At 37.5% G+C, this 15,540-nt stretch overlaps 1 protein-coding gene across 1 annotated transcript in view; it reads right to left on the bottom strand.

Moving 5' to 3' along the window:
- CDH19 (cadherin 19) overlaps positions 1-15,540 on the bottom strand; it is a 67,898-nt gene that overhangs the window by 11,284 nt on the left and 41,074 nt on the right. The window contains exons 7-9 of the mRNA XM_058831777.1: positions 15,183-15,436; positions 12,748-12,884; positions 2,922-3,043 (exon numbers count right to left, since the gene is read on the bottom strand). Coding sequence (XP_058687760.1) covers positions 2,922-3,043; positions 12,748-12,884; positions 15,183-15,436 — 513 coding nt within the window. The remainder of the gene's footprint in view (positions 1-2,921; positions 3,044-12,747; positions 12,885-15,182; positions 15,437-15,540) is intronic.

Raw genomic sequence — 15,540 nt, 5'->3', positions numbered from 1 at the left:
ATTCATTTGGAAAACAATTTATTTAATGGTGACGGTGCAGTGAAAGTGTTTTTTCAATGTTTTAAAGAAAACTTTGCTTGTGGTGTAGTATAAAGCTGACTTTTGTATTATAGGACAGTATTAAATTATAACATTAAGTGAATAGTGAAAATTACTTTCAAAATGTCTAATAAACATGATGAATACATTCAATATGATGCCAAAAACATCTGTCTAATCTATCTTTATATCCATTTTTATTGTCAAATTTGGATTATAGTCTCACAGACTGAAATCTAATCCTTTTGTTTGAATGACTTTTGGAGGCTAAACTCAACAAACTCTTACAAAAACACCATACAAGGGTTTGAAGGTCAGCACTCAGTCAATAAAAGCAGACCAAGAATTTTCATAACCTTTCAGAAAATCCAAAACTTCAAAGCAAGTCCTCTTGTCTAGACTAAAGCTATTATTAACTCTGTCTGAGTCTGGATAATTAGGACAAAAATTAGCTTTACTCAAGATGTGTTTTATATTCTATATCACAATTCAACATACCCTTAGACTATGTAAAAATAACTTAATTGTGACCTGAATCTAAATTATTTTTATAGTAGACCAGTCTGACACCAGGATAAAGTCTAGATTAAATAAGACAATTAATTTTTTAGTGGTATCTTTCCCTCTGCAATGTGTTTCCTTTTTTTCCACCTAAACACTGTAAACTCTTGCAAATATATTTTTGAATATCCCATGAAATTAGACACAACTCAGTTCAGATCAGGGAAAGGAATGAATTGCAGAAGTGCACAGTATCTCTGAAAACATCTCTCACCACAGCGATTCCAGCCAAAAGGTTAGACACACCTGCTTTAGAAACTGAAATGTGATCGTGTAGTTATACAATCTTTGATCTCAACTTCACATGTAAGCAGATTCCATAGCGGTTTGAAATTTATTGCAGAAATATAGTTAAGATAAAAATGTATGTAATGTCCTGATTAAGTCATTTAATTGCTTAAATTGATTCTTCTGAAATGCAAATTTTCCTACTCAGTAGACAACCAGGCCACCTATAAAATCACATTTGAATCTTTTAGTTTCTTGCTGAGAAGAATAAAGGATATTTTTTCTGTGAGTAAAAAATTAAAAAATAATTAAAATATTAATAACACCAAAGAAGATACATCAGCTAACAATTCTGTTTAAATTATAAACACTGAATTAAATATCATAAACTCTGACTGTGATAATTATGCACTTCAGTAGCAGTTTCCTGTTGTTCTTCCTAAGATAATTTGTTAATGAGAAAATTATTTAACATTACTGTCACAGTCTCAACAGGCTAAACTAAAGATGCTGTGACTCTCAAAAACCTATAACAATGAAAAAATGAAAAAATACCCCACCTAAAGTAACATTATGACTTTCTGTAAGGTGAGAAAATATCCTGTTTATATATATATATATATATATATTTCATATATTGCAATGTCAAAGAAGAATTATTCAGTGTACTATGCTTAAAGAATTTATTATTATTGTTAACACTGCTATTCTTTGTAGAACCATTTTATTCAGTGATTCTCAAAACATTTTATATATGTAATTGATACCCAAAAGTAGCTATTGATAGGTTAGCATGCAGATATTATTTATCAATAAGCAACTATGGAATACTGAAAACCTTGAGAAATAAATCACCTGGGTTTTTATCTTGTAGGCAAGTCCAAAACATGGATAACAAATATCCATTTTATAAGCATCCATATTTAATTCATGGCGTCTTGAAGCCAAGAAACATAAAGTGGAGTTGATTTAATGCTTGTACTTTTATCTGTCAATGAGATATCCAAAGACCAACAAAAATGGCTTGCTCCAAATACCTCCTAAACAGAGGTAGCCTGAGCAGACAGGAAGATTTTCAAATGCTGAACAAAGTAATTTCTGATAGAGAATTATATAAATGGATGCAAAAGGCTATAAAGAGATCACTTGAGCAACAGGAAAAGCTTTATTTAACTGCAGACTAATTGAGGCCAAAGTAAACCAAAATGGTATAAAAAAAGAGGCTCTTTGATTCAGAAATCAACATAACAAAATGTTTGAACAGAACCACCACAGATATCCCAAAGGTCTTTTTTTTTATGTCCAAATAATGCTTTAGAGTGGTGGGAAAACATTTAGATTTTTCTCTTTAGAACTTTCTTCGTTCGGTTGGGTTTTCTGGATGTTGTTGATTATTTTGTATCTTTTTCTTTAAGAAAGACCCATCCAAAACAACAACAACAACAACAACAAAAAAACAACAAAAAACCAAACTAACTTTGAACATCCTGGGGTTTATTTTTACAGGAGGAAAATGGAAAGACAGCAGTGTACCTGGGAATTGGGGCAGCTGACTGATGATACCCCATTCACGTGTATATCAAGTAGGAAATGGAAAATAAACTCCTGGGAAGGATGCTTAATATAACAATAGCTTAAGCTGCCAGCTAGGAAAGGTGTTGTAAGGGCTGTGTCTTGAACATTTTCAGACTTGCACTGAGCTAGTCAGGGTTTGAATTCAGTTCGCAATAAATGTTTTCTAACTGAAGGACACAATTAATCTGGTTTGAAATTGGACTAAGCCTGGTTCTTATGCTATTGCTGAAGTTACCAGACATAAGTTTTTCATCAGAGACCTTAACATGACAGAGAGTTGTACCCTATATTTTTTCAGAAGTTTCTGCCTGTACTTTATTTTTTGTTTTTAAAAACAAACAAGACACACAATTTTGTTTTAAAGGGGGAAAAAATATGCCTAAATTTCATACTATACATATGTCAACAGAACTAATTTTGGAAATAGAAAAAATGCAGTCTGTACTCACAGAACTGAAAGAATCAATGCTAAACATCTCAGACCAAATTTTCATGACAGCGAACTACTTCATGCTCACCTGTCCAGAAACTGCATTTTCACAAACAAATGTTTCATAATTTTTAGGGAATTCTGGTGCATTATCATTGACATCGAGAACTTGAATATACACATTTGCTTCTGAAATTTTTTCAGGATTTCCTAATGGTTAAAAAAAGACAGAAATAAAAAAGTTAAAAATAATCTACTATGTATTTTAAAGTAATGTAAACATTTGAAGATTTTACCTATATTCAGAAAGGAAGAAAATAATCACAAAGACCTATAGACATATTTTGATACTACTATAATAATATAATACCATTATAATACTGTCTTGAATAAGATATCTCATGTAAAATTTTGGATTTTTTCATGTTTTTCTTTGTCCAAGCAGAAACTGATTTAAATGCAAAAACTAAAACCTGATCAGGAAAAATTCAATAATATTTTGTTGTTGAAGAAAAATTTAATGTACTAGCCATATCTAAGGTTATGTGGTAGGAGAGCATCAACTCTTCTAAGGGTATCTGGTCAAGCACCTTTTCCAGTGTGACAGGAGTTAATAAGACAAAGAGGAAGCCATAAACAAGAACATACTGGAACAAAAACCTGAGGGACAAATGATAAAGAGAGGAGATGATGAGGACCTAACCTGGTCATATATACTAATTGATGTGGGCACCTGGAAGCGTGAGGATGTTTTTCCATTAGATCAGTGGCCTTGACAATTGATAAGCCAATGGAGAAAACGGGGAAAACAAACACAAAACATACCAAGACACAGACCTGTGTACAAAACACAGAGACTCTGACAAGAAACAAACCTAATGAATGATAGTCAATGGGCTATCCAGAAACCACAGGACAAAAATTCCAGCTAGATCAACTTGGACTTTGTAACTTACAAGACTTTAAATTAAAGGGACCTCAGATTTGGGGGAATGAGGACTCAGTGGAGAGTATGCACCCTGGGAAATATGCAGAGAGGAACAAAGAGAGCTCAGCTAGAAAAGGGTATAGAAGGGCCTGGTTGTGAGCAAGACAGGGCCAGTCAGTGCATTTGTCTGGCTGAGCTTTGCACCAGATCACCAGTTTGTCCTATCAACTTACATCTTCTTAATAAATGTTTTCTTAGCCATGTCTCTGCATAATCTCACTCTCACTGCCTATGTATGTGTGCTGCAAGAATAAAGTGGCAGCTAGTGGTGTGATCTGCATATATATGAATGAAAATTCATTCCAGACACTGGAGTGGGATGGGGCTCTGTGATGCCAGTTACTGACTCAGGTGAACAGGGGACAATTGTCAGTGTTCTCCTCAGACTTGGCATGCATGGGGTTTGTGTATGCTTTTGCTGACACTTTAAACTGGACTCAACAGTGATTAGGGGTCCTTGGGTCCAGGAGAGGTGCTTGGGAGGTCCACGCTTAGAGGGAACTTGCAAATGTGGGGTGCATGAGGGATTAGTGTGTGAGTTCTGTGGGTCTGCCAGCAAGAATCAAGTGTGCACTAGCTGTTTGTTGGGGACCCATGAATTAGATAAGAGGACTTGGTATACTAGAAGGGGTGTTGGGCAAACAGAAGTAGGCGCTGGAGGGATCTGTGAGTCTGTGTGTGCTTGTGAACCTGGAGAGCATTGTGCATGTGTGTGTGTATGTCTGCACTAGTGATCTGCCTTTCCAGAAGAGGGGAATGGGCTGCCTGTGCCTGTAGTCAATGGGAATCCCATATGTAGGTGCTGCTGAAGGCAAAGCATGTGTCAATCCTAGTGGCTGACCCCATCAGTGCCCTCATTGTGAGTCTCTGGGACTCTGTGCTCAGCTGCGCTACTGGCTAAGCCTTCAAACAGCTCAGCAGCATTCCTGAACTGGGCATGGGTCTTTGATCCCCAGGCCCTAGGCGGGGCTCCATTGGCTGAGCAGGAGAGTCGAGCTAGGATGACTGAAAGAGCTGGCTGCACTGTCTTAGGTCACTTAACATCATGGTTACCATAATGATTGGTCACATTCATTCCTTTAACAAATTCTGTTACCCCTCCTCTTCTTAAATATTTTTAAATTTTGAAACTTTGAGAGAAAAATATTTTAAAAATTACATTTTAAAAACATTTCTGCTACTTCTAGATATGGAGAAATCACAGTGAATACTGACAACCCACCCTAACCAAGGCAGAAAACTCAGACTCAATTTGGAAAAACAGAGCTCTTCTATCCACTGGTCAGCAAATGTATACTTACAAAGAACTATGATTTTTCTCAGACATATCTAAGGAATTACTGCTGACAGGCTTCATAGACTTTTTAGTTTTGATACAAGCATTGTTGTTCCAAGAATTATCTACACTACAGGTTTAATTTTTATGCTTAGTACTCACAGAAGATGTACTTTCTGTTACCCAAGTATACATTACTTCTGTGGCTTTAGATATAAAAGATATATAGATATATGTCAGTACAGCTTATTCCTGTATGTAAAGGAAAATTAATAATATAAGACATTTCTCCTGCATTTACTGCCCTTACACAAGATTCTACTGTTAAAACTACCTCAGACAAGGAAAAGTAATGAATACTAGTATCACGCTAGTATCAACAAATGTTGCATGTAGACTAGGCTGAGAAAACTAATTTTTTATGAAATTAAAGAGTTTATAAGCATGCTATATGAAGAAAAAATCAATGAATACCGCAAGCACAGCATTTTCCTGGAGAAACCGGCAACTCATGGCTTGGGAAGTATACTGTTAACTGGGATAAAACTGGCTGGATATCCAAGCTCAAAGAGCTGTGGTGACTGGAGTTCAGTTCAGCTGGTGGCCTGTAACAAGTGGTGTTTCCAGGGCTCAATATTGGGGCCAGTTCTGTTTAATATGTTGATCGATGAGGGGACTGAGTACACCCCCAATCAGTTTGCACATAACACCAAAGCTAGGCAGGAGTGTTGACCTGTTGGAGGGAAGGAAGGTTATGCAGAGGGATCTAGACAGGCTGGATGTACGGATTAAGGTCAATTGTATGGGTTTCAACAAGGCCAAGTGCCAGGTCATACTTAGATCACAACAACTCAAAGCAGATTTGCTGGCTTCAGGAAGAGTGGCTGGAAAGCTGCCCAGAGGAAAACAACCTGGGTCTGCTGGCTGACAACAGCTGAATATGAGCCATCTTGTGCCCAGGCAGACAAGGATCAGCTGAGGGAGCTGGGGCTGTTTAGCCTGGAGAAGAGGAGGCTCAGGTGAGATCTTATCACTGTCTGCAACTACCTGAAAGGAGCTTGGAGGAGGCTGGGGGTTGGTCTGTTTTCTCAAGTAAGAAGTGATGAGTGGCCTCAAGATGCACCAGTGGAAGTTTAAGTTGGATATTAGGAAAATGTTCTTCTTGGAGAAGGTTGTCTAGCATTGGAATAGGATTCCCAGGGAAGTAGTTGAGGCACTATCCTCAAAGGTATCTACAGTGCCAGATACGGATCTGACAGTAGGCACATGGTTTAGTGGTGGACTTAGTAGTGGTTCGTGGTTGGATTCAATGACCTAATCAGTTCCTTCCAAACCAAACTATTCTTTAATTCTTTGATTTTATATTGGATATCTCTTGGAAGTCCTTTACCTATCAGCACATTGAATCTTGACTTTCACACCATAGCTTTAAGAAGTGTCCATTTCCCCACAATATGATTTATTATTGTTGGAGGCAAAAAGTTCCTTTGCAATAACAATGCTCACATCAACATGGATGTGTTGTTGGGTAATGAAGATATTTGTCCAGTGATTAAAATAATCTTAATATATTCCATGAATACCAATCATTTGTCAACCTAAATATCTGTCAATATATCAGTCACCTATATCAGGAGTATGTCAATAATTATAGTTATAATATATCTCATGTTCAGTGCTAGTGTCACTGCAACCAACCTGTTCAGAAGTTCTTAAGGCATTGCTTAAAATTAGTCAAATGGACCTTTAAGAAAAAAGAAAAATATACTCCTCTCTGCCCCTTTTAAAACAACATCTGTTTAGTTGGTTCTCACATTACTTTTTTCAATATATAGTACACTAGTTGCTTGGAGGAAACATTTGTTTCCTTGGATCTCATGGAGTCAGTGCTGACAGCTTTGAGTCTTTTGTTGATGGAAATGGCAGCAAAAGCAAGTACCACAGAGATAAAGGCATAGATACTCAGCAGTTTCACATTTCTGTTCCTCCCCATGAAGTCATTACAGCTGTGCTAATTTTCCAAACCTTGTGATCTGTCAGACTCATTTCAAAAATACTTCTTTGTGGGATGAAATTTCTCTTGTTGAATCAAACATCCATAATAATACAATAGGCAATGAAGTAGTGCCTGAATTCTGTTAGATAAACATAAAAAGTGGAATAGATCCCTTTTAGAAATAATACCAAGAGTGTAAAAGTTACGTTAATTCTTTTGCTGAAGTCAGAATTGGATGTGTAGGACAGAGATTTTACAACATTATCTTTCAAAGGAAAACATTGTAATCTTTAATAGAAAGCAGGGGATACCTTTGGTGGCTTCAGTCTTATAAAAAGTGGCACAGGAAAGATTCAGCTAGTTTTGCCTATTCTTACCTTGCTTGTTTGTAAGATTCATGGGTACTATATTGGCTTTAAAGTCTACCCTTTGCTTTCACAAAATATTTAGATAGCACATTGTTGGAATCACGTCTGTATTCTTTCACTGAAAGGTTAGAGTTTAATTTGTTTGGTTTTTTGAGGGTTTTTTTTTGGGGGGGATGGGGGTGGGACGGGGGGGATTTTGTAATAGTCTTGTTTCGAATGCTTTAATATATCTGGGTTTTAGTGTCATAGCTGCCTTAATGGGGTTATTTTTTTCCCTTAGTATAGGGTTAAATGATAAGGAAGAGCATTTATCTCTCTTCTGCATGTATAGAAAAATATAAAAATATGAAAATTCTTAATTTTTCTGAAATCACAGCTGGTTTTTTTTGGGAGGGAGCAACATATTACAAAGCTACTCTTGAAATCAGTGTCTGGTGAATACTTAATGACAGTTTTGGTGAAGCAGAGGCACTGCATCGGTTGCATTTTGAAGACAATGTAGGAAGCACATATTTTCTTTCATCCCTTACACAGGAAAATTGTCAGAATGTAAATTCAGCTAATGTATAATCCTACATTATCTAAATATCTCCCAATTAGCATAAAGTTTCTTTGTCACAATCTCCATGAGAGAGCAGGACCTGAGAAACATGGACTTGACACTTTAATTGCTAGGGACCTGTATTAGTAACTTGAAAAGGAAAGCAATCACCATCTCTAGACACAAAACAGAACTCAGTATTTGCAGGGGATTAATTTGTAATGATAACAGTAACACTAGTACTACTAACAATAAAACTGATCACAGAATCACAGATAATTGAGGTTTGAAAAGACTTCTCAGTTAATAAGTCAAAATGTTAAACTAACTCTGCCATGCTTACCACTAAACCATGACCCCAGGTATCACATGCACGAGTTTTTGAACACTTTCAGGGAACGTGATTCATTTACTTCCCTGGGAAACTTTTTCCAATGCTAGACAACCCTTTTCTGGGAAAAAAGAAAAATTCTAGTATCTAATTAAACTTCCTCTGGCACAACTTGAGGCCTTTTCCTCTCATCCTCTTACTTGTTACATGGCAGAAAAACTCACCCCCACTTCCCTAAAACTTTCATTCAGGTAATTGTAGAGAAGGTTCTCCCATCAGCCTCCTTTAGTCCAGTCTAAACAACCCCAACTCCCTGACCTGCCTTTCATGGGACTTTTGTTCCAAAGCCTTCACCCTCTCTGTTGTCCTTCCATGGATATGCTCCAGCACCTTCTGGAAGTGAGCGGCACAAAATCGAACACAGGACTCAAGGTTGGGCCTCACCAGTGCTGAACATGGGAAAAATCACTGTCCTGGTCATGCTGGCCACACTATTTCTGATCCAGGCTGGTACCACCAGGCTTCTTGGACACTGGGGCACAAGTTGGCTCATGTTCAGCCTCTGTTGACCAGCACCTCCAGGTTCTTTTCTGCCAGGAAGCTTTCCACTCTGCCTCTGGCCTGTAGTGCTAGGTAGAGCTGTTGTGATTGAAGTGCAGGACCTGGAACTTGGTCTTGTTGAATCTCATATGACTGGCCTTGTCCCATCATTCCAGGAACTGCCCATGTCTCTCTGCAGAGCTTTTATACCCTTCAACAGAATAAACTCCCACAGCCCAGCTTGGTGCCACAGGTAAATTGACTGAGAGTGCACGTGATCCAATCATCCAGATCACTGGTAAAACATATTGAACAGAACTGACCCCGGTACTGATCTTTGGGGAAAACCAGTACAGTACCGACTATCTGCCATTTGGATGATAATGATTTAAGGATTTCTTATTCTCAGATAGGATTAGAATGCTGTTGTTTGTGCTTCAGTCTTATACTTGCTGAAAGTTTCTTACAACCAAGTCAAAGCTTATCAAAGGAAACTTGTTTTTTTTCTTGAGTGTGCTAGATTCAAATTAATTGACATTTTGTGAGGAGGGAAGAAGCCACCCATGGAAACGATTTTTCTGACAGAAGCTGCTAAGAGCTTCCTCTGTGTCTGGCAAAAACCAATATCTGGCTAGCTCTGAGAATTGACAACCTATTAAACCATTTAGAAGCTGAGTTGGCCTCTGTGAGATTCACATTTTAAAGACAGGCAAGCCTATAACACATCTCTCTCTTGCTTCTAGCTTTGAAGAGATAACGGGGCGCCGGTCGGGCTGGCCCTGCTCCACTGCAGCCCACACGGCCTGGTGAGGCCAGGCCAGACCCCAGCAGCTCCTGGGCAAGGAACAGGAGGCCTCCAGCCAAGACTGAGCTGGGCCCTGGCTGCTAACATCTTGCTGAAACTAACTGCGCTGCTTCCAGCCCGTGCTGAGCCAGGGTCTGCCAGGCCCCAGGAACAGCTGCAGTCCAGGCCGGGTGCCCTTCGCCGTGGCCCATGGGGCCCCAGCCGCTGCCGGGCAGAGGGAGGGTAAGCCACTGGCCCGCAGCTGAAATTGAAGGATGCAGGGGCCAGAAACCAGCCATGAGGCCAGAGCAGCCACCATTGTTCTGGCCAGGCCCTTTGAAATCTTGGCACAACTCCAGTATCGCCCATAGGAACTTTCATGGTAAGCAGCTTTGGTCGCAGCCCAGCAGAGATCATATGACTACCTGCAGGCCTGGGCAATATATTAGCTCTTTCATTGCACAGATGAAACTGCAAAACATTGATCCTCTCTCAAGTGAGAGAAAAGGACAGAGTGAAGACACATAGAGGACAACATGAAGACACCAAGGTCAGTAAAGAAGGAGTCAAGTCCCAGATGAAAGGAGAATGAAAAGATGCCTTAATATTAGGCTAGAATTCTTCTGGTAAGGCCATGGAGATGGACTATGATACCCTAGAATATCCCCTTTAATTAATGAGAAAATGTTGGGGGGATATAATGTTCAAACTGTAGACATGAGCAGAGGCATCTGTAATAAAGCAAGGCAAATGTTGAAGTGGCTGTGACCCCAGCATGGGAAGCTTGAACAGAGAGAGAGATGAGAGTGATGAAGACCGTTTGCCCCAGGGGAAGAAGAAAAAGATCTCTGTTCTCAGAGATGAAGATGATCTCAGAGATAGATGAAGAGAACCTTTGCTTTTGAACAGCTCATCCTTAAAATAGTACCCCATTAGTTGACATGGCTCATGAACTCATCTGTGGGAAGGCTGTGAAAATGGGAGGAAACTTCACGATTACAGATTTTCTGGGCAGCTGCTATTTGTAGAAATTAAAAAGCCAGAAGAACTGTTTCTTGTAGAGAAGTCTCTGTGACATAGCAAGAGAAACTCTTCTCCCTACAAGAACCGATGAAAGACTACTGTAGAGGTGGTAACTGATTAAAAGTCACATTTTGTATCTACATTGTTGGTAGGAAAGAAAAGAGCTTGTGGAGAGGGGAGAAGTTTTCTAAAGGTTTTATTCTGATTCTTATTATTCTTTTATTCTGTTAATAAAATTTTCTTTATACCTTTTAAATTTTGAGCCTGCTTTGCCATACTCCTGATTCATATCTCAGAGTAGGAAATGAGTAAATAGTTATAGTAAGTGCACTAGTGATTTTAGCCAGCACTAAACTCACCACATTGAGCTTTTGACATAAAGTGGAGTGACAGTCAACAGGTTACATGTTCTCAGTGTTTGCATTTGACTTCCAACAAATTAGACCTACTTTTGGATACTTTTAAAACATGCACCCTCAATGGTATGAGAATAGGATGATCCACACCACAGGTCTAAAATAACAGTCAGGCCACTCTTACTAATCTTTGATCCCTGCAATCATTGCAATGGACTCAAAAGTCTTGTGTAGTGTATGAATGCCAGGGCATCAACAGTCTGCTAGGGAGGTTGCTGTTGTAATGCAGTTTCAATATATGACTAAGACGCAATGAACATCTTATTTGGATGAACTCCAATGGCATTTTGATTTGGCTTCAGTGGAGCCACAATGTCATCCACCAAATGTCTCATGCACACAGTACATGTTATGACTATATTTCAAGGAATAATTTACTGCTAGTTCCTAATAGAAATCCTTTCAGGTATGCCCAGACCAAGGTGACCTAACTTCAGTTCTTTTGAGCATATCGTTACGGACAGTGACCTTATAATCATTAAAGAAATAAAGAATAAGAATTTGAACAAAATGAGGTCTAGTTTTCTCTACAATAACCTTCATTACTGTGAAAGTCTCGCTTTCTTTTCTGCAGGAGACAGTTATTCATTTGTAACATGGTTCTCTCCAGTTTTTTGTTTAGCTAAACAAAAAAAGTCTAGGCCAAAGTTATCCTGCTGTGTTTCCATAGCGCTGTTAAAGACAGGCCAGAGATCAAATTTGCCAACACCTGTCTTCTGCCCAACAACATGAGAATGAAATTCATGCTTAAAAACTCACAGAGAAGCTGAAAAGGAAGATAGTACCATCAATTCCTAAATACAAGTTAAAGACTTCAATGAAATTTGGTACTGACTATCCAGACTTCCAGCAGCAATGTTCCAGAGGGAAATCTCCCTTTTGGGAACAGTTCATAGCAATAAACAGCATTTAACTGTGATTCAGGAGTAAAGGACAGGTGTTGAGTATTTGGATGAATCTGTCTGATTTATTGATTTTACTCTAGCTTCATATTGTTTTCCTCCTTCCGGAGCATGACTGAGATTAGGTTTTAAATAATATCCCAGTAATCATGTTAAACTGCCTTTTAAATCAAGAGCTGATAAATTTGTCCCAGATTTAGGGCAACCAGATCACTAAAAACACAAACAGAGGTAATTTGCATTTGACTTTCAAACAATATTGACAGGTGAAATCTATATAAAGAGTGCTTCAAGGCTTTAATTGTCACTGAATAGACGTCTAGATGATTCAGGCCTTAACATTCACAATTAATTTGAGCCACAGGTTTCTGACTGGTGTTAAATTAGGCCCTGGCTAATTTCACACTAGTCAAAAATCTGGTGTGAAATTAACCAGGGTCTAATTTAACATAAGATCTTGCACTGCAGGAGCAATTCTTATGCTTCAGTGTAACTTGAAAGCATTACACTCTCGATCCTATTACAATTTCTTTTTTTATAAGGTCATCTTTTATGAAAAAGCACAGGACCTTGGAGCTCAAATACATTCCACTTCTATTTAACTAATCATTTTAATAATGCTTCTTAGTGTAGCAAGCAACAGTAATATAATCAGAAAGAGGAATGTATTCTCCACTTAAAAGCAGGCACATACAGAGGATAATTACAGTTCACAGTGTAAAAACCCCAGCATTCCTTAAATTTCTTACTTGTTTCTGTAGCTGTAACAGTTACATTGTGCCAAGAAGCTATCTCTCGGTCCAGAGGTTCAGTGGTAATGATTGCTCCATTGTGTTCATTGATGCTGAACAGTCTCTTTAAATGCGTGCTGTGGACAATAGAGTACCTGCACCAAAAAAAAGGAAAGACATTCCCTAGTACTGAAATGTTTCCATCAGAGGCAAGGACATAGAAAGCTATTGTCAGCTGAGAAAACAGAGCTGTGCATATATGCATATAAATTAGTGCTGCAACAACTCGAAAATCATGAAAGATATACACTTATAAACATTTTAAATTCACTGCTGCCAAGATCAAAGCTCTTCTTTCTATAAAACTAAATACATCTCAGATCTATATTAATGTGAACTGAATCTGAAATCCATTATTCATTCTTACTTTTAAGTCAGTCTCACAGCAGGTGAATGACTTCATTGAAAAGAAACAGCAAAATTGCCACTTGTGAAATGAATAACACAAACATCTAAGTGGGGGTATAATAGCAAATCTATTTTATCATTGCTGACATGCTCTGATGCTAAGGGAATGGGCATTATAAAGACAGACAACTATCTTTAATGAGGTGACACTAAGGCAGAGCACAAAATCCTAATGCAGGAGGTGATTGCAGGGAAGACTCAGTGCTCCTGAGTCTTTGCTGAAAAGGCTCCAGATGCTGTGGACATGTACATGTGTACATACATATACACATGCCACTCAAGTTTTTAAAGTCTAATCACTTGTTGCAGGACAAAGATGAACTGAAATAATAACCAAAGATATTGGTTCAAACGGAAAATATATTCACTGGTGTTTTTAATGGCTTACAAAGCAAATGGCTATATGATGCAGTTTCTATAATAAAGTCTATTTAATGGAAATAAAACATGCTTTAATAGATGAAAGATTATTTCCACTCCAATTTAGAATGCCCAAATGCAACTATTCCTTCTTATTATACCTTTGATTCTGCTTGACAAAGCCTTTATATTTCCTGTTGAGACTTAGGACTCCAGCTCAGATAACATGTCAGCGGTTAAATTACTCTAGCTTGTTATTTATAGCTATATTTTGTCTCTTTTAAAACTCAATAAGAAGATAAATCGAAGAACCAGAACAATACTGTAAGTGAAAGTTCTTATAATTTGAACCAAAGTTTCAATACTTATAAACTTATATTTAAGGTATTTATAATTTTTCTGACATAGTTATTTTGTTTTGTTTGGGCAGTTTTTGGTAATCTGATTATTGATAAACATTTTTCAGAAAAACTATATTAGGTATTTATTTTTTTTTTATTTTTTATTACTAACATAATGAGGTTTTGTTGCACACCTTTTTTGTTTGTTTGAAACCTGGAGTCCACAAAGCAGCACAAGTTGTTTTCTTTATTATAGGTAACTGCTGTTGTTTATGATAGGAATGGTTTCAAAATTAGATTTATTTTCATGTCACTTAAAAACATATCTTTATATTAAAACTGATATACTCTATTCTAGAGGAACTCATTGAGGCAATACCTGTATCGCTGTTTTGGGAGTATGCAGACATATTCAATTTGAAGCCAGTTCCTCCAAAACATTCCTAACTAAGAAGTTATGGATTTGTGTTAGTGTTTAACTGTTCCACAGGAGATGTTGCAGTCATCTAAACATACCACCAAATGAGCCCTTTTAGAGGGAGGACCAAAAAAATACATGTAATTTTTTTTTTCTTATTTAATTTAGCCTATTTCTTGCTTAATAAATAACAGTAAATAGATGGAAAATCATAACAAATAACTGCCTAAAGCTCTGAGCTGTAGCATAATATAGATATACTTCTGATATTTGAAATCTATAAATTGTTTTGTGTCTCAACCATTTGTCACTCTATCCTGCGTTGTCTAAATTTCATAATACACAGTGATGTCAGGCAATTCAAGAAGCTATTTTAATTATAAATCCCATGTTAAAGTTTAATTACCTGTTTTCTCCCTTAAGAGACAGCAAAATTATTTATTATTGATATAATAAAAAACAGAATATGTAATTGCTGGGTTGAATGTTTAGGTGTCAGCTGGCTTGTGTTAAGCAATTGTTTTGGGTCTTTTTGCATCCTTAGTTTTTCTTGAGGATATGTTGAAGATTTGCAGTTTTCCCATCTCTAATTTTCTTTGATACTATTTGTTGTTGTTATTATTATTATTATTAGTAGTAGTAGTAGTAGTAGTAGTAGTGCATCCCAGTGGCTGCAGGAGTTAACAGGTGCCTGTATGGTCCTTATCTTCTGATGTGGGTTAAGCCATGACATCTGCAATAACCTTGGCTATCACAGAAAAAGCACAATTAACTGTAATTACGAGCTATGGTAAGGAACAGAAATATGCTTTGGAAATACCAACTATATTTGCATTTGAGGCCTGTTCACATTTTGAGACAGGTACCTGATTGGACTGCCATCATTATCTGGATCTCTAGCAGTCACAACCCCCACCAGTGCGCCAATCATAGCTCCTTCAACAATCTCCATCACATAGTTCTCCAAGGTGAAAACTGGAGGTTCATCAGCATCTTCTACATTGATTTTGACAATGGTCGTGTCTTCAAATGGTCCTTCTTTCAAAAAACGCTGATCAATGTATCTGTTTACAGCTTTTACTTGAATACTGTATCTCCTTCTGCTCTCATAATCCACTCTCTGTTAAGAAAGAAATTGATATTTGGAATATTTCTTTCTTCATATTTAAATTAAATATAGCTCAATAAATGGTGGAAGATTAAAGACAAAGTAGTGTTATACTT

This window comes from Poecile atricapillus, chromosome 2 (genome assembly GCF_030490865.1).
Source record: "Poecile atricapillus isolate bPoeAtr1 chromosome 2, bPoeAtr1.hap1, whole genome shotgun sequence".
Taxonomy (NCBI): Eukaryota; Metazoa; Chordata; class Aves; order Passeriformes; family Paridae; genus Poecile; species Poecile atricapillus.
Note: the sequence above shows the minus strand (reverse complement) of the source record. Positions and strands in the feature narration are given on the sequence as shown.